The 27,588-nt window shown below is 38.2% G+C and overlaps 1 protein-coding gene across 2 annotated transcripts in view; it reads left to right on the plus strand.

The window, feature by feature from the left end:
* TEX2 (testis expressed 2) overlaps positions 1 to 27,588 on the plus strand; it is a 119,643-nt gene that overhangs the window by 74,305 nt on the left and 17,750 nt on the right. For both annotated transcript variants that reach the window (XM_084647109.1, XM_084647110.1), the window contains exons 3-8: positions 2,289 to 2,489; positions 4,541 to 4,877; positions 6,218 to 6,465; positions 11,407 to 11,556; positions 16,069 to 16,168; positions 24,788 to 24,920. In XM_084647109.1, the coding sequence (XP_084503235.1) occupies positions 2,289 to 2,489; positions 4,541 to 4,877; positions 6,218 to 6,465; positions 11,407 to 11,556; positions 16,069 to 16,168; positions 24,788 to 24,920 (1,169 nt within the window). The remainder of the gene's footprint in view (positions 1 to 2,288; positions 2,490 to 4,540; positions 4,878 to 6,217; positions 6,466 to 11,406; positions 11,557 to 16,068; positions 16,169 to 24,787; positions 24,921 to 27,588) is intronic.

A 27,588-nucleotide genomic window follows, 5' to 3' on the forward strand; every position in this document is an offset into this window, starting at 1 on the left:
ACTTTGTTCTTTATACTAAACTATGAGTGTGCATAGTACCCATTGTCTTGTATTATACGCTGTTTGCCATTCTCTGTCATTTTATGCAGCAACTAGGTATGGATAAGATTTTTCAAAAGTGACAATTTCTGGGTGCCCAGAGCCTCTGTTTGGGTTATTGAATATAGAGAGAGCAAGCAAGCAAATGATCAGGACAGGATTTTTAGAAGTATTTGTTAGACTAGCTGATTACAGAGTTTATCCAATTATTTTAAACCTAAAGCTGGAGCACATGTCAGAAATCAGTAAAGCTGTGTGGGTCTCTTCTAATTTCATTATCCAGCCATTCTAAGAAAAGAGTCAGGAATATATAAACAGAGGAAAACAAGATGCTGGTTTAATTTTGTCTGATTGCTTTCCAACTAGGTCCATTTCTGCAGAACTGCTGCCTAGTAAGCTCTCATGGGGGAAAGAGGTATTCTGGTATTCTATAATTCTGTGATGGATTTGGCCATGGCTAGAGGGAAGACCTGCCACATGTACAGGACTGCACCCTGAATGAAAGGTTTTCTAGTCTGTTATTGCACCTCTTTGTAAGGTGGACTCTATCAAGACTTTACGGCCAAAGGTTCAGTGGAGATGGGAAGAAGTCTTGATTTTTCTTCCCCCCAAAAAACAAAAACAAAACAAAGTGTGATGGTAGTCTGAGGACATTGGTATGGTGTGAGCTGTCTCTGGTGTTGGTGCGATGTTGGTGAGAGCCACTGCCTCAAAAGCATGCCCGTCTGTATGGTTGTAGGAAGTCCAGAGACAGCTCAAAGATCTGCATTACACTAGAGAACTACTTTGGTGTGGAGGGGAACTTTTACATAAGCCACGTGGATACTATGGTTTGCACAGAGTAACACTCTATGATTGTAGGCAAGTCTTGTGATGTCCTTGTGTTTTGATAATTCCAGCTGGAATTTCTGGATGAAATTCAAAACTCAAGTGAAAACTAGTTGCTGTGTCTGCTCTGAAACTTTTTGGCTTAATAACTTCCAAAAAGGAAGTAGGGTGGGCCCATTACAAACAAACCCTGCTGTGTATACTGTAAATCATCCTGGCGTTACAAACTGTCTCCTTGATGCATTTGTATTTCTGTATGTGAAGGCTGGTTATGTCCAGTGTAAACAAAACCCAAATACAAAATGCTCTAAAAGCCAGTTTAGGTGTTGGTGAAATCTAAAAGCAGACTGTATGTGTTTTAAATTGAAATGTCAGATGTGTGACTTAATGTGGTGGCTACTGAACATATAAAATAGCTTAATTTTCCTCGTGTTTTGTTTGTGGGTATTAGTGAAAATGCAAATAGGTGGTGAAATTTAATATATTCTAGGTACCATTAATTGATTGATTAATTAAAGAGTCCTCAGAAAATTATGTAATGTCTGTCCTGAGAAACTGACTGGCACCGGCTCCCAATGAAGTAAATGGGCCTTAGAATATTGTCCTGTTTTTTGTGTAGGAGAATATTTTTAATTGATTATAGTGCTGCAATAATATATATTGACTCTTTGTATAATGGCTTGGGTAACGTATTTTTAATAGGGTATTCAGAGATGTATGTTCATAGACTTTCTTTTCCTCCTCCCTTTCTCTCTCCATCCCTCCCATGCCCTCCTTCAGTATTGTAAGGATTTCTACTGTGCACATTTCAGGCTTGACTGCAAGGTACTGAGTAGCTTCACTTTCCATTGACTTCACTGAGCACTGAGGATGCTCAAAACCTTGCAGGACTTGGCTCTTAATGCACAAATGCCAGAGTCACTATTAAGGTGTCATCTGGCAGGCTAAGACAAGGAAAACATTAACTTAATGTCTCATGAATGTATGCTCTGGGCAATACACTGCTTCTTTCCTCCTCTGACAAGTGCCTCTGGCTAATCTGGTACCCCAGGTTTGGGAATAGTTACTTAAATATGGAGTAATTTTCACCCATAGATCTCACAGCACTTTATAAAGGTGGGTAAGAAACATTTGTCCCTGTTTATACAGATAAGGAAACAAAAAGGTGCAGAGAGGTTAACTGATTTGCCCAAAGTTTCTCTCACAGCCAGTGCAAGAGATAGGAATAGAATCCTGCTTTCCTGATTTCAGTCTGGTGCCCAATCTATTGCCTCATTGCATTCATCCATGTAATATGTGACATGAGGTGGAAAGGAGTCTGTCTTGCTATAAATGGCTGACAAATATTTATTTAAAATTTTATTTTCATATTATATCAGGTTGCCAATTCAATATCAATTAACAAATATTTCCTTTTCTAGGGATGGATGAATGAAATTTATAATTATGATCCAGAAACGTACCATGCTACATTGACTCATTCTGTCTACGTGCGACTTGAAGGAAGCACATTAAGACTTTCAAAACCCAATAAAAATATTTCCAGAAGGGCTATTTACAATGAGTCTAAGCCTGATGTCACCTACATTGGCCAGAAAATGTATGAGCTTACGGACAGCAAGGTGAGTTCTATTTAGTTATGCTGCTGATTGCTGTATAGTAGTATAGAGAGAGAGACTACCTTTTTACATTATTAGTTGTTTAATTTCTGCTGTCATGAAAATTAAGATTGTTTGTTTATTTACTGATCAGCTTTCAAAGTATTATGCTGGTTTAATCTGCGAGCGTAAAAGGGACAGACATTAGCCAGTGGCTATTTCATACTGAAGACTGATCTATGTTTAATCTTTTTTATGGCTATAAAAATATTAAAACATAAACATTTTTGGGCTGGTGTCTTTTTTTACAGAAGCCTTCTGTTACATTGCCACATAGATGAATCTTGCTATAAAAAGCACAAAACCATCAGGGACAATGTTCAGAGCATCCTCTTGAAAAGTTTAAAAAGGGGACTGTGAGAATAAATCAGTAGCACATAAGCAAAAGGACATTTAAAAACTCAACCCCCATTTTTTTCTCACATAAATATGTAGAGTCCTGAAACTGTGTGATGTGGGAAGATTGAGTATTCTTTCTCATATACATAAAACAATGTGCATATAATATTTTAGAAACCTACTATTAAATTTGCTTGTTTCAAGACCACAAAAGGATTCAGAGCCCAGTCATTTTTGCTGTTGCACAAGTGGAGGGAATACAGATTGCGTGGATGAAGCAGAAGAGAGTGAGAGGTGGGTGGATAGGTGAATGAAAGGGATAACTCTGCTGCATCATGTCTCTTCCCACTACAGTGCTGTGCAAGCTTCCCTCTAGGTAGGTGCACTATGGATTCTGAGTTTCTGTGAATCAAGACAGGAGTGGGAAGAAGTGAGGCTGGAGAAATGATGCCCTACATTGCTCCTCTCCCAAATTTGTGGGGGATCCCAGCATAAAATACAGCTGACTACATCAGCATTATCTTGCATGATATCCCCGTGCATCAGAAGGGATGGTGGCCACAGAAAGGTATTGGCAGCACAGGTGAGGGAGGAACCCATGCTACAGTGGAATCTGGGATTGGGGAAGAGAAGAATAAAGAAAACAGAGGAGGCAATAGGCCTTCATTGATCTCCGAAAAGCTGCATACAGAGGAGGCCCAACTACTTCCATGATAGAAAGATGAGGTAGAAATTTATAAAGATTCCTGTCCTCTTTGCATACTTTCCCTTGCTGGAAACATTTTAACTATAAGACTTTGAAATCACGATTGAGCGGTTTTATAGCTCAGTACAACAGGACTTGGTTGGTGGTTGTTAGTGGTATCTAAAATCTGACCAAAAGAAGCATGAGGTTTTTCTTACAAAATCCATTACAGAGGGACAGTGTGCCCCAAATGTAATAAGCAAATAATGGAATTTAAACTTTTTTACTTTTACTTTTTAAACACACTGTGGGTATCTTGAGCGACGTAGGCCTTTTTAAAGGAACAGTTGAGATAAAAAAAATTTCTTTAAAGAAATCCCTTCTTTCTACTTACATTTGGGTGCTGTTTGCATTTACTCAGCTTGGAATATGACCATCAAAAAGTTTCGCTTTCTGGTTCCTATGCAGTCACACAACCTCAGTATTGCAGATCTCGAGCATTCAAAAATCATGTGTTGGACCCTCAAATGTCATGAGACTTAAATAAATAATTTTGGGGTTTTTTACCTTCTTGCTTCTGAGTCACATTTTCAAGCTTTTTGCACAATCATGAGAGCTGGAAAACTTTTTTTTTTTTAATTAAAGCAGAGATTCTTGTGTATTCATGTGATTCCAGGAGTATAAACTACCTGAGCATGATCCGGTTTAAATTATTCTTATCGCTAAGCCTCTCCATATCATTTGTTAGAAGACTTGGCAAGCATGGGGCCTGTTGATACATCAGTGAGTTGAGCACCCACCACTCCCATTAAACCCAGTGGGAACTGAGGTCGTTCAACACCTTTGAGGTGAAATCTGGCTATTTTCATCACTTAATGCACAATGCTATACATTAATTTATAAGTGGAGAAGATATTGATTCATATGGAATTTCTCTTTTTGTTTTTTGGGTTTTTTGATCTATCTAACCCTCTCACTTTTTATTTCACAGATTTATCTGGTTCCCAAGAGTCTGGCTCGAAAACGAATTTGGAATAAAAAGTATCCTATTTGCATTGAACTTGGAAGGCAAGATGATTTTATGGCTAAGGCCCAGACTGATAAAGAGAACTTAGAAGAAAGGTCGCCAGCAGAGAACTTAGACTTAAGCAGTGAAGAATCTAAGAAACCTCAAGATGGGACAAAGCTGATTGGCCAGAAGGATCAAATACTTTATTTGTTTGGAAGAACCGGTAGGGAGAAGGAGGAATGGTTTAGGAGATTCCTTCTGACTTCCAAGTTAAAGTCTGAAGTGAAGAAGCCTCTCAGTTTATGTGGAAACAAGCCAGGTAACCGGTATCTCTCTTTATTTATTTATTTATTTTTAAATTTACTAAGGTACAGTTTTATAAAGGGAGTTACAATAAGTACAGCAAAGGTTTCCATAAAATGAATGTCTAGCTAGTGTTTGTAATGAACCAATTTAAGCATTAGCTCTTAAAAAGCAAGTCTAAAAATAATCATGCAGAATTAGATATTCCCTAAAATTGTGATTTTAAACAGGTTTTTAAAGATCATCTATTACCAAGATACAATTCTATATGTGGTTGTAACCTCATACATATAAATTGTTACTTTAAATTTTTTCTTTAGTATCAATTTATTTTCATAGTGTAAAGATTTGAATATTGTTACAAAAAGGGTTCAGTCGGCCACCATTGAAGTCCATGAGTTTTTTGCAGCTGACTTCAATGGGTGTGGGAATTAGGTTTATAAGTTTTTACTTATGTTTTCCCCCTTTCCTTTTTGTTAAAATATGAAAAGCCTTCCCATGGGTAGATTCACACTAATACATATTTTTGTCAATGGCCATGTATGCTTACAGTGCTCTTTAAATATGAAATCCTGTTGCCTTAATGTCAGCCACAACTAACAAGAAATGTTATGTAGAGGGACGTGTTCCTAATAAGAACTTTAATGCTTGGGTCAAGTGTTGGATGCTTTTTAATTAATACTTCATTTGGTGTAATCCTAAATTTCCATTCCCTCTCCTTATCATGCGTCCCTATTCCGAATTTTTCCCTTGAAATGTGTAGACAACATCATTTCTGGAACATAGGTATCTGAAATGCAAATTCAAAACTGGTATTTTGTACATTTCTCCTGAGGAATATACATTTCAAATATTCAGATCTTTGGACAATCTATTTATTCCTTATAGTCTAAAATTAAGTATAGTGGGTACTTGCCCTAGGCACTCCCCAACAAAACTATCTGAAAATCGAGCATCTGTTGTACAGGTGACCACAAATGTGCTTGCATATGATTTGGGTAACTGAGGAGTTTGATATCTCCAGTTGCATGCATTATTGCTGGATTTTGAATCATTCTAAGTACTGGCAAATTAGAGTTTAAGGCCATCTAAACATGTCACTATGGAATTGATTGTAGCCTTAAAAGAGTGATGGAGAAGCACTTCTTTGAATTGTGCCTTTTATGAAGTAAATTAAGCACAAATAACCTTGTAGCCATCTGTTTTTAAAAAAAAAAAAAATCTAGCATCAACAAAGTGATGATCATGCCTCATGCTTGATACTCTACAGCTGTCTTTTTTCACGTGGTCTGCTAGTTGCTTTGCTGTTCCCTTCCCTTCACCCTCTGTTAATGGCTGTTATCCCTTCTGCTTTAGGGTTCTTGCCATCACACAGTAGAACCAATAGCCAGTCTGGAATTCTTACTCACAGTCGCAGCAGTAGCAAAGGAAGCGGAGAAGAAATCATGTCTCAGCCTAAACAAAAGGAGCTGGCAGGAAACGTGCGACAGAAAATGCTTTTGGACTACAATCTATACATGGCGAAGTGTGTTCCACAAGAAAATAAAAGCCCTGTGGTTAGTCCAGCCTGTAGTGCAGACAGTAGCCCGACTTCTGTGAAAAAGGTAAAAGCCCTGTGCTTAGTGTACTTCCATGAGACATATTTTAAGGTCCTGTTACTTTTTTGACACTTTATGCTTTAAAAAGTATAGATTGCATAGAAGGGAAAAAAATAAGTTTGGAAAGTGCAGTTCTGTTCTGAATGTGTAAAAATGGCATTGTGAGGATCTGTGTTTGTCCCTTGCTTCCTTATAAAGACATTGTTTCTAACTGCCAGCTCTTTAAACTCAACCTGGGATCTCCAAAGTCCAGTTGTGTTCTTCTGGCTTTTGTGACATCAGTACCAAAAATGATTCTGTAAGCCAAGTTTTCCCTCAGCTGTTCACTTCCTCCAGTGGGCAGTAACACAGGGGTAACTGAGCGTAGCAGAATTAGTCCCATGATAAATATGGAGTTACCTCTTTTGTTGATGGGTGAGCCATGATACCGTCCAGTTCACTCTCCTATAGCTATGCTCATGCTTCAATAGTAAGAGTAGTAAAAAGATCATATCAACTAACTTTTTCGTTTAATGTTAACCAGATCCAACTAAAAACATAATTGGTATGCAGACGTGCTGAAATCAGGAGGGAGTCATTTTTAGAGTTCCTTTTTCAGCCATAAATGCAATTTAGTGCTGAGTAAGGAGAGTTTATTCTCATTAGCTAACCTTTCTTAAGGGAGTTATAAAACATTCAGATATGTCCATGTATCTCCACCATCCCACAGATAAAATTATTTTATAATGAGCCCATCCTCAGATGCATGTAAGTAGGGACTTGTACTGTGATGTTATTTAATACATATTCTGTTTTCAGCTTAGAATGGCCAACAATTCAGTGGACTTTGATAATCTGATGAAGAACTTTGGTCCCCTTAGAGCCACTACACACAGTTGTGCTGCTTAACTCTGCATTTATGATCTCTGGCAGTTTGTGTGTGTGCAATACACTGGACACTTCCATAAACAAACTATTTTCCCTGTTCCTTCCCTCAACCTAAATTATGCTACCTAAAAGCTTCCACTATTCTCTTTTCTAAACTGCATGGGAGTACACTAGGAATAAACACAAATTTGGCTCAGGAACCTGCGATTTAGTTTTTCTATCCATGTTTCAAAAGCTGATTCATCTCTCCAATTCTTTATATCATGTAAGTGTATTTTTCTGTGTATTTTCAAATTCAACCAAAGGAAAGTTGTGGTGTTGTTTTTTTTTTTTTTTTTTTTTTTAATTCATCTAGGATGAAATTGTTGCCACATTGACTCAGATAGGGTCAGGATTTCATCACTGATGTAAATTTCATCTGATGACCTTTTGAGTGTTTGGTTTCCAAGACCAAGAGACATAGTTTCTAATGCAGGAGCCCTTCCAAGAGAGTTAATTGAGTGAAAGCAATGGAACTATCCACTTTTCTATTTAGATTGCAACTTGCTTTCAGATGCAGCCTTCCTTACAAAGACTAAACCATGGGTATTGTGTATTAAGTTTCCATTGATAAATGGTTTGTAAAGGGTTACTGAATGATTAACACATGTTATAACACATACTACTCACATATATATCATGCTTATGAGTGGGTGTTTGTAGATAAACCATGGCTTATCAGGAGCCTTTTCACCTCTTGGACTTTCTAATTGCTCAACTACTTAGTAAAACACCTATTAATCATTCATTTATCCTTAATAAATGGAACCTTAATATAAAGTGTGACCCCAGTTTACTTAATATATATTTTGTGCATGTAAAATAATGTGCACTTCAGGGCCCTCATACAGCTCATAGTTAAGGAGGACCACGTACAGTACATGATATGAGTTGATTTGGGGCTCATTGGCCCTGGCCAGGAGGGATCCTGGCCAATCAATCAACCTCTGAAACAATGATTGGTTGCAATACTGAATCTGACGTGTCAGGCTTAAGTTTATAAATAGGATAACGGTGCTGGCAAGAACTTGGGTCATACAGAATTTAGCAATCCAGCAAATTCTCTTTTTGTATAAAGTCACAGCCCTTGGGAATATTAAGGTTGCAAAGAAATCCTGTTCAGCTGATTTCAGAGCAGCCACTGTTTCTAGCTGGTTGCTGTGCCAAAACAAAAGTTTGAAGCAGGGGGGATAAATAGTAACCTAAAATGGTAAAGGAATGGTTATTTTTTTATGTACGGGGATATACATGTGAAGTATCAACAACACAGAAAATTTAAAAAATAAACAAAGATACTGTGGAGCCAGGGGGAAACCTTGTTGCAGCTAGTGAAACTAATTGCACTTCAAATCAAGTTATCACTTTATCAGAGTCCAGACTTGGGTAACTTGATCCTCTGTCTTGAGCAAAATAACATGCCACCTCCTACGGTCCTAGGCAAGCTGCCATCAGCACTATGCCCCTTTTTAATATGGCAGATTTTAAATGTGTTTAGAGTCACTTATTGTTAAATTGTGGAGCTTCTCAGAGAGCAGAAAATTTATGCATATCTTCTTTATAATTGGCATTTTAGGACCAGCATCTTGGTGCGCATGAAAAAATTATTAGAATGAAACATGTGCCATGCATATTGTCAGTGTCTCAGTTTATCACTGTAAATATACTGTCTGCTGCTGTTTTTTTCCTTATTAAACTTGTTTCTTTTTAATGAGATCTAGAGTAGCATGGAAATGTGCAGTCTACACTGCCTCAGGAAAATCAACTCTGCATCACCTCAAAGCAGAGAAACTAGCATTTAAAGATCAATTTTATTTAATGAAAGTCCCATCAGCGACTCTTAATGCTAGCTTGGCTAATGTATGTTCCATGACAATTTAGAACGTGGGGCTTTTCTTACAATAAAATTCAAATGAGGCTTTTATATAAAAGGAACTTCTTAGAGCATTATTCAGAATATAGTCTCATGAGATTTCTGAGCAAGAACTTTCTCCGTACACCATCCAAGAATTATTAGTTGTATTTGTCAGTTACTTTTTTAATTAAAAAAAAAAGAAGACTAAAAGCTTTCTAATTTTGCATTAATTTTACAAGCAGCTTGGAAATGCATCACTAAACAGTATTGATTGGGAAATGTGGCAGTTACTTTCCTCCTCCTGTAAGTTTAAACATGCACATCAAGATTCAGTTGTCTGAAACAATAAATACATCTGAGATTTCTTTTTAAGCAAGAAATATTGAGTTCAGTTGACAGCTGGGGCAGCCTTTTGTAAGCTTAAGGCATCTCACAGAATGACCATTATCCTCCTGTCCAAATGTTTTAAAATCTCCTACAAGTGAGCCATTTGCCTTATCCTGGAATGTGGGTGTGAAAGTTGATGCACACATTTTTGAAGGGGTGGGGGAATATAATTTCCTTCAAGGAAGCCATTGAGCAAAGCTCCATTAATGAATACATTCTGTTTGAGACACAGCAACTTAACTTCTGCATTCTACTGACGAGAAGTTTCTTTTAACTGGTGGCTCCTAATGGCTCCTCTACAATTCTGCATGTGTATTTGGAGCTCCCTACTCACAATATTATTATGGTAAAAAACCTAGGGGCCCCAGTCATGAATTAGTCAAGTCCTATGACCTGTTTTTTATGCTGGAGGTCAGACTAGATGATCACAATGGTCCCTTTTGGCCTTATCTATGAATCAGGGCCCTATTGTACTAGGCACTGTACAAAACGGTGGTAGATGGTCCCTGCCTGAAGAGCTTACAATCCAAATAACAGGTCAGTTCCTTTTGAGCAACCATTTATTTTAAGTGTACTCAGTCGAAGGACTGACAGTGTTCCTTTGAGCTTCTTGGGAGTAGATTTCGAGGGAGGGGAGGGGAGTATTTATGCACACACTTCTCCCATGAACAATAATAGGAGATACATATATAATACAGTGTGCTGAAAGACTGTGCTTTAGGAGTCTCTTTGAATTAAGTTTTCCTGTACTTCTCCCCATTCTAAACTTTTTATAGAGAAATCACATAAATTCTTTCTCTCCTCTACATAGAGTTCAGACTCCCTGCATCTGAATCTGAAAGTGGAGGTGCGTACGTATTGGCATGTAGCTTCGGTTGGCTCCGCCTTTATAGCTGAAGTCGGAAAGTTGCAATATCCAAATGGATTGTGTCTTCATTTGTTTGAGATTACTCTCAAATGAATCAAGACATGATCCATTCAGATATTGCCACAAAACTTCATTGCTCCAGATATTGCTCCAACTCAGTGGAAAGAAAACCGTATAGTTTCTTCAGACATACAGTCAAATGTCAATGATGTGGGAGATTTGCTTCATGTTTTCTAGGTCATGTTGCATTTTTGTGCTTGAACCCCTGTAACTTTGCAGAGAATTATTCTCTAACCTATTACTCCCCTCCCCCTTTCTTTCTCTCTCTCTCACTGATTCAGTCTTCATCTTTGACAGTATATAGCTCTGGTCATTCCATTAGTGGATTTTTGGACACACAAGTGGAGGAAGAATACAAAGGATTTTCCCTTCTATTGTCTCACATTTTTCTTGTATTTCTTTTTTTCTGATTTAGTTTTGCTTAGCAAAAAAATGTTTAGCTTTGCTTTCAGACTTGATAAGGCAAGTGGGTTTGGGCAGGAAGGAGACCTAAGCACTTGTCAGATTCTTATTTGCTGTGTTGTGGAATTTTGTATCTTTTAGTATGAAAAATGTTGCTTTTGCTGTTAGCATTAAAAATAGTCTGTGTGAATATCTGATAACTTGAATACCTTTTCTGCAAATGACTCCAAATCTGTTTAGTTTAGGTCTCCACTGAGAAATTTTATTGCATTAACAGACACTCACACAAGGGTTAACCATGATTTTGAAGATTATAGTCTTTGTTAAACAGTGTAGACATTATTTTAATATGGGTTAACGAACAGTATGAATTTCCCAGTGTAGACAAGACCTAGAGGAAAATGTTTCTTTAGGCAGTGACTAGATTGTCTAAACTGTGCTCCATAACTGAATGATATGTTTATGTTACCAGTTGCCAGATATCCGAACAGTAGCTGAAGAAGAGGAACAGGAGGCATGGGTAAATGCTTTGGTTGGAAGAATATTTTGGGATTTCTTAGGAGAAAAGTACTGGTCTGATCTTGTGTCCAAGAAGATCCAAATGAAACTCAGCAAAATAAAGGTATCTCTCCTGGGGGGTTTGCACTTCCTATTATCCAGCATAAAAAAGGATATATTTTTTTAGTTTAGTCACATGATTTATAGCGATTTTATTTAAAAATACTTTTTGAAATATCTTGTACTTTGACATAGAGTCTTGAACCCTGTTAATGACAAAAGGAGTAGTTAGATGTAATTCTGCTTTTGCCACAGATTTCAGGGTGCCATCTTGGCCAAGTCACTTAATCTGATTGCAAAATGTAGATAGTAGTAATTGTTTGCTTCACAGGGGTGTGGAAGCTGAATTCGTGGATGTTTGCAAAACACATAGAGGTCCTCTGATAGAGGTGAAAAGTATTACTGTATTAGCATTAAGCAGTAGTATTACAGCATTTTAGGCTTGCTTGACCAACAAATCTCTAAGGCTAATGTTGCAAACCCATTGTGCTATAGTGTATTGGTTCTCTACCCACTGGCACATCTGAACAGGAACCCGCGATGAGGATTCAGGATTTCAGTGAAATGAAAACTGCTTTCAGAAATTGACAACAGGAAGGGGTGGGGACCATATAGTTGTAAATGTGCCCATATGAGCACACTTTAAATTCAGAAATCCATTATAAACAAGGATTCTCTGTGGGAGTAGTGGTAAAGGCAGCAGCTATCTGAAAGGCAAAGGGGTATAATTGTGCTATCTAATGCACAAGCTCAAAAAAGAAAAGGAGAAAGGGTTTTGACTGACTCATGGTCTGCCCCTTGCATTCTCAAACTCTTCCAAATAGCAGCAGCTAATCACAGGTTTGTTCAACAACTGGTGGGGTGGGGTGGGGGTGTTTATCAGTCTGTTCCTAAACACAAAGGAAGGAGTGGACCTGCTGTCACCAGCACTGGAATTTAGCTGCCAAAACCAGCTGTGAGAGAGTGCTCCTTGTACTACTGGAAGTAAGCAGTAAACTAATTCTACCCAGGGCTGTTTCCACAGCCACTGAAGCAAGCTGTTCAAACATCTTGAGAACAGTTTGAGTGCAAAAAATTGGAATGGGGGGGAGAGAGATGAAATGCTGATAAACACCATAAATGTATAGGGCATTGCTCTGTTATAAATATTTGCTGCTATTACAGGCAAAGGTATGCAATATATTTTCTCTCATTTGCTGCCCTTCTACCATTCTGGGCCTTTCACCTCCTTGGCGGTCTGTGCAAATTCAGTCTGCTGGTAACAAAGTTAGCTCCTCTGATGGTTTGGTGTCCTGTGAGGAATGTGTTCATGGTCTCAGTGCCGTCTCTTGTCGGCAGTTGTCCACAGCACAAAAACCTACCCCCCCACAACAGGTCCCCTCGGTGGTCTCAGAAGGATGGCCAAAGATTGCCTTGGGCCGTGGAGAGGGAACTGATCTCTGACTCAGAGACATGATACTTTCTGCTCAGTTTTGGAGGCATATTGCAGGGCAGTGTGGGAATACCTGTACATGGCAGAGGGCTTCACTCTTCAGGGTGGTTTTCTGATTTTGGGGCCTGTGTCTGGTCCCTCATCTGTTCACACATCCAGTCAGAGCTCCTCTAGGTGGAGTCCAGATGATTCCTCTGAACAGTGGGTGTTGTCCAGAGTTCTTTGTTTGGTGTCCTTCTGCTGGTCCCTTGTTTTGACCCTGTGAATTGCCCGTTTCATTCTTTGTCCTCTATTAAGTCCTGGGGTCTGTGGACCCACCCTTATTTTGAGGAGGGTGGGCCTTTTGTTTCAGTGGGCTCCATCCACTGACTCAGGGTTCAAATAAGCCAGTACTCTACTACTCGTGAGCATTAAACTCACAATATTTTTTTTAAAAACACAGGAACTCAAGCTGGATACCCATATCTTTTAAATGCTAATAACTTTAATCAATTCACTTCTTCAGCTAGCTTTTTTTAACCCTTTTGATCTTTTTTGTGAAAGATACTTGCAGTGTTAGGGAAACCTCCGGATCTGCTTTGAATACAAATCTGTTGTACTCACAATATTTCTTATTTCCCCCTTTCAGTTCCCTATGCTTTTTAAAAACCTTCTCATTGGACGTGCTATATTGGTGCAATGTGAAAGGTAGATTGTTAAATTATCCAAAATGGGAGGAAGAGGAGGGGAATTCACAGCAGTGCAGTGACTAGAAAGGCATCTGGGTAGAATATAATGCCAATGACTTAGTGTATTGAAACACTTAATGCATTTATTGCATTATAGTCCCCCACCCAGAATTTATTACTTTTGGTTTAAGGAGCTCTTTTTTATTTACTTTTTTTATGTTACTTTTCTGAAAGCAGTTTTTTAAATAGGAGGAATTATTCTAAACAAACTAGTCTGTATAGCAGTACTGAGTTATACAAGGATATTAAAAAAGCTCTTGCAATAATCCTATTCCTTCTCATCTTTTTTCACATCACTGTAAAAGTAAAGTGGGGGAAACGCGCGATAAATCTTCTGTGCTGCTTCTGGACTTCGTAGGTGGCGTGTGGCTTTCCTCTAATGTCTTAAAAATTATTTTTTTTCATGAGGGAAAGCGTCTGAATGTGCCACAATATCTTCCCAAGCTGCTTCTGGCCGTGTGGCCCAGAAACACCCCATAAATGCCATAGTCTAGTCTTTAATATTTCAAATGTTTTACCTTGTTCAGCAATGACTACATAGTCTGCATGGTGAGGGCCCCAAGCAATGGCATTACCATGTGACTCCCCAAAATAGGGGCCACCTATCACTGGAGAATGGGAAGATGTTGGGCACTTAGTTGCCTCCCTGTTGGGTCCTGGTGCCTTGAATTGCTGAGGTTATTGTAGTCTTCAAATTTGTGCTCAAAGTGTTCTTGTTCAAGGCTGTCCTCACCTTATGTCAAACAGCCCATTTAACCCTCTTCCAAGCCGCAATACTTTATTATATGACCTTTAGAGCAGTCTGATTACTGTGCAACCATCTTAGAACAGTCTCATCCCTGCTGAGCATCTTGATGTTAGGAACTTTCCCTTAATTTGGTTGGCTAAATTGCAGCCTTTTTCATTTCCCTCCCACGCTCCTCCTTCCCTTAATTTCTCCAGGAATCTCAGCAGGAATGTTATTACAGAAAATAATGCATCTGCCAGCTTTGAACTCAGTAATGCTGTCAGTGATGGCCCCAATCTAAACCCAGCAGAAGTTCCTCTTGCCTACATATGGTATTAATCCATGCTGTGATGGGGGGGGGGGGTGTAGATGCTGGTGTAGATGCGCTTTGTCGCCAGGAGAGCGCTATCCTGTCAATGTAATTACTCCAACTAAAGGAGAGGCGGAAGCTGTGTCGGGGGAGACGCTCTCTTGCTGACATAGCACAGAGTAGACAGTGCTTTAAGTCGATGTAACTTACGTGGCTCAGGAGAGTGGCTTTTTCACTCCCCTAAGCAATGTAAGTTACATCAACTTTAGCGGTAGTGTAGACAAGCCCTAAATAATTTCTAATTATGGACTGCTTGAGTGTGTTCATAATGTACTTTCTCACCTACAGAATTTTCTTTGAAATTACTACTCTCCCCTAGTAATTAAAACATCTGTTTAGCAATTTGTCTTGTCCCTTGCCCCAGTGAAGAGATATCTAGGAAGGAGGCAGAGAGGCAAAGTATGTGTACGGTGATTGATGAGCAGCATAGCGCAGGGCAGTGCAAGTTAATGCGTGAGCCTCCAGCAACAAAAATAGAAAAATTAGGGTTCCTTCACCATGTATAACACAGTTTAGGACATGTATGTGTTTGAAATTATATAGGTACTCTCAACACTGGGATTCAGAATGAACGTACCTTTGCATATAGAGTTATATACATTATTAAGATATAAATATGTATTTATATGATTCATATGCTTTCATTCTAAATCCTTATTTTGTATGTTTGTGCATGCGCAGTATATAGTACCAGAGGCATGATGTAGGTTAAAGGGTATAGACCCCAAGCAGAGGTTGCTGTGGATAATAGTAGTGATGGTCTTATTATTTTATAATATCAGCCTAACTGCAGAATTTCTCCACTAAAAATTGTGTAACTGCAGTTGGATAACATGCTCAAAAAAAATAAAAACAAAACCGGATCATTTTAAATCTAGCAAACTGCCAAGTATCTACACTTCATTCTTGGTCGACACCTTTTGTTTGTTTTGACCGATAGAGCATACAGTTCATTTATCAGTCAAATGTGGGATACAAGTGTTTGACAATGTATCAACCTAATGTTGTAGGTTGAAATTTGTATTCTTGATTGGGTGCACGCAACTGATTGAAATGGAAATATTTAAAAATGCATTGGCTCAGAGTTTATAAATGAAGGCATCCGCTAAAATATTATTTTCAGATAAAGGAATGCTAAATCCTAGAATTAAAATTTCTACATATAATCGTACTTTGAGTGTCCTTTTAATTGGTAACTCAGCTAAATGTTTTCTCAAATGTACTATACTTTAACCACCTTCCAAATATCACAGAACACCTGGTCTCTTTATAGTTCCATTAAAATTAACTTGATTATTGTATTCTCTCCTTTCTTCCAGCTGCCATATTTCATGAATGAGCTAGCTCTAACTGAACTTGACATGGGAATAGCGGTGCCGAAGATTCTTCAAGCCTTCAAACCTTCTGTTGATCACAAAGGTAATGAACACTTGGTTTGAACAGGAATTTCTTAGGTTGATGGTAAAAAGAATATTTATTATGCTTTGCTTCTATTGCAGAATTAAAAGGACACTGTCAAGTTATAAAAAATTTATTTTAAAAACACCTTACCCAGTGTTACTGATAACCTTTAAATTTTTGAAACTAACCATGTAGTTACACTGTTTACCATTTGTGACTTGTTTACTTTTTCCATTTCATTACACATAACTAGTTTCACTTGTGCTTATACTCCATTTTTATTTCTCATGTCCTGTTATTGTTCACTGCTACAATAGAGATATAAACATTCTGTAGTACTGGCAACCTAAACTATTTCTACTGAAATATTAAAAAACACAAACAGAACCGCCTCACAACTGTTTCTCTTATGTTTGACAAAACCTTTTTCTAAACAAAGCACAAGATCTGGGCTTAAACTATTTGAGTGCCCCTCTTATTTTTCATTTGGCTACCATACCATTATTAAGAATGGATTTGTAAAGCTGTTGACATTCAGACTGCAGCACTCATAAAGTGCCGTTAGCACTCCAAATATGCTGTATGCCTGAAAAGTTGTACAGAAGACGTAGACTGGGGTAGGAGGCTGGGATCTGGTAAACCTGGGAAAAGCAGCCCGCTTTAAGGGTTCTCTTTAGCAAAACTTATTCTGATAAAAGGCCAACTTCCCTCTTTTTCCAGTTCTACCTTGTGGAACTGCTGAGAGCAGAGTTTGGCCCATGGATTTCAGTATGAGTTTTTTGCTTGAGGGAAGGAGCCCTAAATGAAGGCCCTAGGGGTTTGGCTGTGCAAGGTACTTTTATAGGTGAGCAGCAGGATGAATTTAAGGAAATTATATTCTCTTCCCAACTGAATACCACTAAATTCACAGAATTATAAAAGTAAAGTAAAATTTGAGGAAGTACAAAGTAGTAAAGGGTCCAGCATCTTTTCTTCATGCTCAGAGAATAATTGATTCTGTACCATAGCAGAACCCAGATCTGATTTCTGTTTAAGAGCTGCAGCCTTGTTCTATGAAAACAATGATACAGCAAAATGCTACAACTAATAAACCAGAAAACACACATTGGGTCAGCTCTGAAAAGGGACTTCGTAAAAATAGTATTGTGGGATTTTGTGCTTGTCTTTCAATGTCAAAGGTGATAACTGATGAAGTGATGATTTTCTTACTGCCAGCCCTGGGAGCTGAAACTCAATCTGGGTTCTTTCTGGTTTTACGGATCCCCAAAGCAAGGCATTTGTCATGGCTATGATTTCTGTCACTCTGGTATTTGCATAAAGAGGCAATCCACTCAGATGAAGAATAGCTTAAACATCCTTTTTTGAAAAAAATTCAAAGATTGACAGTGTTACAGGTTGAAAAAAGTCTGTTTTTAGAAGTATTGGATTGTACACTTAAAGAGAGGGGGCAGGTAGGTCTTCGCCTCTCACCTTCTCCCCGTCCCCCCCAGCATAGAAATCTGTTCTGATAGATGAAACTGTTTGTTAGATAGGAACTAGATTTTCATTGTAGCCATTGGGCATGATTTTCAGCTGTCTCCTTTAGCAAATCTTTTCTTTTTAAATTCCACATCTTCTCTTCCCTGTTTTAACTTTGTTGGTGATGTGTTGGAAATGTTTTTGAAGGATATACTTGATCTACAAGGGCTTATTTGACCCAGAGTTTAGAAGGCTCTAATTGGTCTACGGGGAAATGTTCCCTTGAGGGAGCCTGTTTGTTTACCATCCCTCCACATCTGCTTCATAATTTAGTCACTCTTTAAAGCCATTTTCCCTCAGATAGTTGAGCAACAAAGATGTCCGAATAAGAACTTGTTCCAGCTGGCACTCAGTAACCAATGTCTGGATCCTAACCATACCCTGACTAATCATAGTGTGAGTCAGCAAGGATTTTAAATTTCCTCAGTTGTGGGGACTTTGGAGAACATTATAGAGCCTCTAAGTCACAGAGACTGAGTCAGCAAAAGGTTAAACTCCATTTATTTCTACAAACTTCTCAACAGAGTATATTGAAATGGTAGAGCAGGATTGTATCCAGCTTCTTGCTTCTGTACTCGAGAAAGTGCGCAGGTGTTCAGTCAAATTAATTTATAGCCCCAAAGATAATTTTGTTCAAGACTAATCAAATTCTCTTGACAAGAGTTATCCGTTAAATCCACTGGCAGGGTAGATTAGAACACATGACAAGGTTCTATTGCAGGCTCTCCTGCTGACTTGCTGTGTGACTTAGAAAAGTTGCGTACATGCTCTATGCCTCAGTTTCTTAATCTGTGAAACAAATATAATCCCTCACAAAGGCATTAAAGGCTTACGTAATGTTTGAAGTACACTGAAGTCATGGGATAAAAGTAAATACTAAGTAGGTTCCATTAAGCAGAACTTTAGGGAAATACTCCTGAGTAACTGAAATGTCCACCAGTGTCCCTTACCAGGAATAAACATTAAATAAAGATGATAACAATGATATTTTCTCAGAACACAAGGGTGGTGAAACATAGACACACTCATGCATAAGCCAGCCAGTCTCTTCTCCAGTGCTTCTTAGGGGAAATTTAAGTACTAAACTAGCTGATAAATTCCTGACCAGGGTGGGTATTTTCTGTCTTTCTAAACCTTAGTTCCTCTCATTTGTTTGTAAAGGTCAAGTGACGATGGCTTACCGGAGCTGGAGAACTATGGTTTTGATGCTGTGTTTAGCTGCATTTTATTTACTTAACATCATATCCAGATCATCACATTCTGCCCAGCAGAACTTCAGGTCCTGTCTGCGTACAGGTTTTGTACCAGTTTAATTATTTTGATTAGAAGTGTGACTTTTTACCAAAATAATTAAATCAGTACAACAGCCCCTAGTATGGATGCAGTTATTCTGGTGTAGCAGTTATTCTACTAAATTTACATACATAAGCTATACCAATGTATACCAATAACTTTTGTACCAGTATAACTGTATCCACTAGGGCAGTTCTACCACTTTTTAACTCTATTAGTAGAGCTAAAGTGGTATAACTTCATGTTCATGCAAGGCCTTAGAAACAATTATGTTTACCTTCTGATATGAGATTTGGGGTGCTCCCGAGTTGAGAACTGTGCTTCAGGGATTTGCCGAAAGTCAATACACCTGTTCTATTCTAGGAAACTTGGAAGTCGTGATGTGAAGATACACAACTGAGTGGATCTCCTTAGTCTCAGAGTAGTTAGCTGTTTATTTGATCAAGACCTGTCATTTTTTAATTTGAGGTTGAAGATGAGTTTTGTTCCAATGCAGTAAGATAACTGTTGAAGGTGTAGCTTAATCATTTGGAAAAAACAGAATATCCAGCAAGCTCTCCTTTCATCCAAAGGACTAGGATCTTTGAAAAAGCATTTTTGCCAGTTGATTAAGTTGATGCAGATTCTATTTGTAAACGTGGGAAATAACTAACTCTGTCTCTAGGCTAGGATTCCTTGGCTCTACATAAAAATGATGTAAAGTCAGAACTTTTAAACATCTGACAGACTCTTGTATTCAACTCTTTCCTATTTCTTTGCCTAGCTTCTATGTAAAGTTGTTTCATCAATTTCATACCTGATAGTTACTGTCTGAAGTGCTTGGGTGCAATATACAAGATCATCTTGCATCATCTTCTTAAAGGGCTGAGAGTTTGATATATTAAATTAATTTAGTGCAAACTCTGTGATGTCAGACCAAGTTTTGCAATAATTGATACTCACTGAAAATTTTAACACTTATCAGCTGGTTAATGCCATACACACACTTTATGGATGACACTAAAAATTCTGACAGGTTTCAGAGTAGCAGCCGTGTTAGTCTGTATCTGCAAAAAAGAAAAGGAGGACTTGTGGCACCTTAGAGACTAACAAATTTATTTGAGCATAAGCTTTCGTGAACTACAGCTCACTTCATCGGATGAAGCTGTAGCTCACGAAAGTTTATGCTCAAATAAATTTGTTAGTCTCTAAGGTGCCACAAGTCCTCCTTTTCTTTTTACTAAAAATTCTGTTTTCTCAAATCAGTGTAGGAAAGGAGAAGGCCTATAAGCTTTAATGTCCCTCTCAGAAGTGTGAGCAAAATAGTTTTGTTTAGTTTTACGATTTTCTAAAATCTATCATGGAGCAATCTAGAAACATACTAATCACCACCATTGAATCACCGCTGTTTGTTGCATCTAAACACCATCATCTATCTGTGCATCATCTCCCTGTATTATAAACTCTTTTGGGGGCTGGAAAGTTGCCTGTAAAACACCTGGCACACTGAGAGTACACCATTTCCAGGTTTAATAAAGTCCATTTTTTCATTTAACTTAAAGTTTTTGTTCTAAGACAGCAAATAATTTCACTACTGTTGGAAATGGAACTTTTTTTTCCTGATGGAAATAGGGGGAAATACTTTACTGCATCCCAGATTATCTGAGGATTGGAACATATTGCTTGTTCCCTAGTTACAGTTCATCTGTGATCCTATTTCTGCTGAAAGGTAATATTGCTGATTAAGTTTTCAATTTTTTTAGTAGTTTTTCCCCAGTTGTGGGATCTTACTATTTTTAAACTTGAAAATACTTTGAAAGAAGCGAATGTAGTAGACAACTTTATGGTCTGATATTTTCCTTCAAAATTAAGCCACACTTATTGGTGGTAATTATCTCTGGTTTCCCATTTGCAGTAGCTTCCATTATTTTATATTTTTTTGTCTGCTTAGTTAAGGCATTTCTATTTGGCATGTCTTTTGACAGACATAGGTTGACACTACTAATGCCTCTGCTTTTCTGCTTATGTTGCTAATAAAGCCATGGGGAACCGTCTAGCATTGATTCTTCATTAGAAGTGAAGCAATTTTAGATGTGCCCTACTAAGACATACCCAGCAGTAGTTGCTTATGATGGACATGTTGCTTCTTGTATTCTTTTTTGCTACCAGAGACTTGCATGGTTCTGTTTATAATTTTGGTTTTATAGCAGTTGAAATAGCGTCAGAATCAGCGATTATATCATGGTCAGAAATCATGCTTACCAGTATCAGCCTTTTGCAGTTAAAATACTATTATTGACTTCAGAGGTAGGATGGCTAAAACTGTTTAAAGTCATTAAGGGCTAATTTCACAAAACTGAAAACAATTATGAGCCAGGTCAGCTGGGTGGAAAATTTTAATCAGAAAACTCTGAACGGTGATTGGGAATTATTTAAGAACACTCTCTGTATAAACGTCTGACATTTTTCACTGAACTATTTTTTTGTATTTAAAAAATCTTTTCTTAAAGTAACATTACTTTAAATACTTTTGTCATCAATTCTATTCCACATATAGAAGACAGACTGTATACTTGGATCTCTAGTAGTTCTATCTTGAATTACTCCTTTTGTAATTCCATTGATTTCAATGTGGGATGCACATATAAATTAGGGAAGAATTAGACTGCAAAACATGTTGTGACCTAGCTATCCAGTCTAGTGGCAGATATTTGCCTGTCCTCTCCAGTAAAGTTGCAAAGAACTCTCATAAAAGTAGATTGCCAATAAGCTTTATGTTTTGTGCAATGAAAATTGCACTCTGCTGATACTGGTCTCCACGAGTGACAGGTTTATCCCAGGTATGTGCAAGCAAGAACATCATTTACTGTAGAGCAAGGGCGGGGGAGGACAGTTGCCCCCCCCCCCCCCGCAACCCTGGGTTCCCCCACCCACGACATTTCACAGGTGTATATGTTCCATTATGTCTTCTAATCCCTCGCCAACTTTACAGAATATAATGTTCTATATGCTGACACAATTTTACCCTCTTTCTCCAACCATCAAAATTTTTTCTGAAATGATGCCCCTGTCTGAAAGCTGAAAGCAGTTAGTGTACAAAACCCATCAGCATTATTGTGACTTTTAACAGAAATAACTGAACAGAATACAAAAATACATATTACACCCAACCTTGATTAAAAACCAATAAAACTGCATTAACTGCTCCAGTATATTAAACTTTATTTTAAGATTTTGTAGACCGATTCACAGAGAGAGATTCAACAACTTTTTTAATTGGTTTCTAAGAATTTTTATTCTGGAAATGCATGTTTGAATTATTAAGAATCTGTTTGGGCTGCCAGTTCTGACTTAGTACTTCAGTTGTATGTTCTTATCGTTGTAATAAATGCATCGCATTTAAAAGTCAGGAGACAGGTTTTATGAGATTGCTGTGTGTTTTGGTTTACTTTTGTATTTATGACCACACTACCATTCAGTAAAACTAATCCTTTCGGTTTCATGTTTACAGAGTAGTTGCAGCAGACAAGTGTTTATGGTAGGATTTGTAATCCTTGTAATTGCAGTCACGTTGTCAAATTGTGATGTTTTAGTTCCTGCATTTTATTAATTCTTGTAATAAACATGGAATCTCTGCAATAACCTTAATTTAATTCTCTTTTGGCCCTAATTTTAAGGGGATATATGTGAATATGACAACAATCATTGGAAAATATTTTTATTTTTGCATAAGCAATATGAACTTACTTGTCAGTAAGTTTCTTAGCATAAAGGTAATTTAGGCAACTTTCTCAATCAAAATTGGAGTTCTGAATGAAATGTTGTAGTATTATGCTGTTTGAGGCCATTTCATGTAGTCTGCTTTGGGTCTTAAAAATGCAGTGATGTACAATATTTGAAGAACGCTTTCAGAGCCTCTCAAAGTACAAATTTCCAGTAATTGTTGACTTCAAGAAAAGACATTCTGCTCATGTGACTTTCATCATTTGAGCAATTACTGTCATTGACAGAGAAAGCAGCTTTTTAATTTAAACAGTGCTTGTGTTAATATAGCCATAACTTGATAATATGTGCTCTGGTGTTACTGTATCTTCATCAAGGTTAGGCAACAAACAACTTGATGACTAAACTGTACCATGAGGTGGTGGTGGTGGTGGTGGTGGTGAGATGCTATTTTTTTTATATAAATACTAACAAACCAGTCACCGTGAGTAGAAGAGAACATCCTTTCTCTCAGTAATCTGATTAAATTGTTTCCTTAGTTTAATTTAATCTATTGTTAAAACATCATTGAAGTTTGGAGCATGCTGACTCACTGATTACAAAAAGAGTTGCTCTCAGCTGTTCAGACCTGTGATATCTGTTTCCAATGCCATCTTTAATTTCACCAGCAGAAAGCAGAGAGGGAAATTCTGCATAAATTGTCATTTGTTTCCTTGTTTAGAAACATAATGTGAAACAGTCAACTCACATTCATCTGAATTGTGGAGAAATTTTATATTTGTACATGAGGAAACTAAAGACAGTTCGCCTTCAGCATTATTTCTAATTGTATGATGATAGTTGACTGGGTGGCCTGCATCCTGGAGTTTGTGGTTGCAGGGTTGGACTCTGTATATGGCATTTCAGTTTTGCTCATGTGTGTTTGCAGAAAAGAGAATGATAGATACTTTGCATTCACAAAGACCTAAAGTTTCAGAAGTGACTAATGTTCTTAGTGGATTAATTTTTGGTTGCCCAACTTGACACTTCAAAGGGGCCTGATTTTTCTGAGTGTTGAGCACCTCCCCTCTGTATATTGGGGCTTTTTAAGGTATCTCAAATTAGGCACCTAAAATCACTAATCACTTCTGAAAACATAGATCTGAATTTTTTGTATTCAGCCTCTTTAAAAGGTTTTGTTTGAATTTTAAGAGGGCGGTTTTTACTTTTTTTTTTTTTTTTTAAATACTTGAATTATATTCATATTGGTGTGCAGTACATTAGAACACTGCAGCAGGCGAGTGTTTATTATTATTCACATAAGGTAAATCATTAGAGGAAATAAGGCTGTTCAAAGAATTATTTTTTGTATTATGAAGCCTTAATATGAATATATAGAAGTCATATATCTCAAGGGTTGTTTGGGTAAGATCATGCAATACGAGACTGTCTGTCTGATAACTTCTCTGAGGGGCTCTGTCTTGCCATTCAAGAAGGTGTGGTAGTCTCCTTCCCTTGCAGAGGATGTATCAGAGGGTCTTCCCCAGCTCATTTTTTACAGTGGCTTAGAAAGGACTGTAGAGCCAGTAGAGGGAATAATTGTCTAACTTATAGGCAGTTTCATTATTTAGTGTTGATTATGATGATATTGTATAGATTTCTGAGCACCACAGTAGAGCTCGAACTTCACTAGTAATTAAATTAATTAATTACTTGTTTTGGTATTTTATTATCAACTAGTCCAGGGATTCAAACAATTTCAAAATAACTTTTTTTTGTGAAAACTAAACAAAAAGGTTATACTCGTGTATAAAACATGCCCCAAAGTTCTGGAAGTTGAACCATGATGGCATTGTGGTAGTAGTGCAGGCTCGCCACATGGTGTAACTGACACATCTTCATTACCTGCACTTTCCAAGCTGAGTGAAATGTGAAAAGTAAACTGCACAAGTGGTAAAAAGTAAGATATTTTAAAAAATATTTTCCATTTTCAAAAATCTCTGGTCATGTCCGTAACCCTATGAATGCTTTTGTTCCAAAGTTATTTCTAGCTTGACATCACTTTAATATAAAATGATTGTATAAGTTACTCTAAGTTGCAATGTCACATCTTAAAAATTTTAATTTTTTTATTAACAATTCTAGGGCTTTGGATTGATTTGGAAATGTCCTACAACGGGTCTTTTCTAATGACCCTCGAGACCAAAATGAATTTGACCAAACTTGGTAAAGAGCCTCTTGGTGAAGCACTGAAAGTTGGAGAGATTGGCAAAGAAGGGTAAGATATTACTGCCCAAGAAAGAAACCAGACCTGTGTTTAGGAAGGCAGGGCTAATTCTACCCTCAGATGTTACTGCAGTTCAATTCTAGATCAATGGAAGTTGATGTTTGTATCTGAGGACTGAATTTGGCCTTAAGTCTGTAATAACATTTGGAACCAGTTAATTACTTCTGTTTATTGACATTTGATTATCTTCATAAACTAACTTTTTATAACAAGTTAATATACTTTATTATATCAGTTCTTCATTATGTTTAGACAGTAGATTTTTATCTTAAGGTATCTTCCACTTGCATTAAAGCTCTGGTAAATGCTGAAGATAAGTCTGTACACAAGGTATAAATATGCTCTCCAAATAGGACCTATTTTATAAAAAAAAAAAAAAAAAAAAAATGATAAAGATTTTGTAAGCAGAACAAAATACTTTTTTTAAAATCCCAAATCTTAGAACACAGAGACATTTAAATTACAAATAAGTAGATTTGAAAAGACTATTTTTAAAATCAGTTGAATTCATTCATTAATTACCTGATCAGTTCTGATTTCATTATTCTGTATATTTTCTGCAAGAAAAAGACAAATGATGACATTGTGAAATGCTAACTTCTAAAAGGAAGTTAGGAGAACTGTTAGGAAGCTGGGAGAACTGGAGGTCCTGGTGATGTCAAGGAATTATGACGTGATTGGAATAACAGAGACTTGGTGGGATAACTCACATGACTGGAGTACTGTCATGGATGGTTATAAACTGTTCAGGAAGGACAGGCAGGGCAGAAACGGTGGGGGAGTAGCACTGTATGTAAGGGAGCAGTATGACTGCTCAGAGCTCCGGTACGATACTGCAGAAAAACCTGAGTGTCTCTGGATTAAGTTTAGAAGTGTGAGCAACAGGAGTGATGTAGTGGTGGGAGTCTGCTATAGACCACCGGACCAGGGGGATGAGGTGGATGAGGCTTTCTTCCGGCAGCTCGCGGAAGCTACTAGATCGCATGCCCTGGTTCTCATGGGTGACTTTAATTTTCCTGATATCTGCTGGGAGAGCAGTACAGCGGTGCATAGACAATCCAGGAAGTTTTTGGAAAGCGTAGGGGACAATTTCCTGGTGCAAGTGCTAGAGGAGCCAACTAGGGGGGGAGCTTTTCTTGACCTGCTGCTCACAAACCGGGAAGAATTAGTAGGGGAAGCAAAAGTGAATGGGAATCTGGGAGGCAGTGACCATGAGTTGGTTGAGTTCAGGATCCTGACACAGGGAAGAAAGGTAAGCAGCAGGATACGGACCCTGGACTTCAGGAAAGCAGACTTCGACTCCCTGGGGGACTAACATGAAGGGGAAAGGAGTCCAGGAGAGCTGGCTGTATTTCAAGGAATCCCTGTTGAGGTTACAGGGACAAACCATCCCGATGTGTCAAAAGAATAGTAAATATGGCAGGCGACCAGCTTGGCTTAACAGTGAAATCCTAGCGGATCTTAAGCATAAAAAAGAAGCTTACAAGAAGTGGAAGGTTGGACATATGACCAGGGAAGAGTATAAAAATATTGCTCGGGCATGTAGGAATGAAATTAGGAGGGCCAAATCGCACCTGGAGCTGCAGCTAGCGAGAGATGTTAAGAGTAACAAGAAGGGTTTCTTCAGGTATGTTGGCAACAAGAAGAAAGCCAAGGAAAGTGTGGGCCCCTTAATGAATGAGGGAGGCAACCTAGTGATGGAGGATGTGGAAAAAGCTAATGTACTCAATGCTTTTTTTGCCTCTGTCTTCACAAACAAGGTCAGCTCCCAGACTGCTGTGCTGGGCATCACAACATGGGGAATAGGTGGCCAGCCCTCTGTGGAGAAAGAGGTGGTTAGGGACTATTTAGAAAAACTGGACGTGCACAAGTCCATGGGGCCGGATGAGTTGCATCCGAGAGTGCTAAAAGAACTGGCGGCTGTGATTGCAGAGCCATTGGCTATTATCTTTGAAAATTCGTGGCGAACGGGGGAAGTCCCGGATGACTGGAAAAAAGCTAATGTAGTGCCAATCTTTAAAAAAGGGAAGAAGGAGGATCCTGGGAACTACAGGCCAGTCAGCCTCACTTCAGTCCCCGGAAAAATCATGGAGCAGGTCCTCAAAGAATCAATCCTGAAGCACTTAGAGGAGAGGAAAGTGATCAGGAACAATCAGCATGGATTCACCAAGGGAAGGTCATGCCTGACTAATCTAATCGCCTTCTGTGATGAGATTACTGGTTCTGTGGATGAAGGGAAAGCAGTGGATGTATTACATCTTGACTTTAGCAAAGCTTTTGACACGGTCTCCCACAGTATTCTTGTCAGCAAGTTAAGGAAGTATGGGCTGGATGAATGCACCATAAGGTGGGTAGAAAGTTGGCTAGATTGTCGGGCTCAACGGGTAGTGATCAATGGCTCCATGTCTAGTTGGCAGCCAGTGTCAAGTGGAGTGCCCCAGGGGTCGGTCCTGGGGCCGGTTTTGTTCAATATCTTCATAAATGATCTGGAGGATGGTGTGGATTGCACTCTCAGCAAATTTGCGGATGATACTAAACTGGGAGGAGTGGTAGATACGCTGGAGGGCAGGGATAGGATACAGAAGGACCTAGACAAATTGGAGGATTGGGCCAAAAGAAATCTGATGAGGTTCAATAAGGATAAGTGCAGGGTCCTGCA

Source organism: Lepidochelys olivacea (genome assembly GCF_965140295.1).
Source record: "Lepidochelys olivacea isolate rLepOli2 genome assembly, chromosome: 14".
In the NCBI taxonomy this organism is placed as follows: Eukaryota; Metazoa; Chordata; order Testudines; family Cheloniidae; genus Lepidochelys; species Lepidochelys olivacea.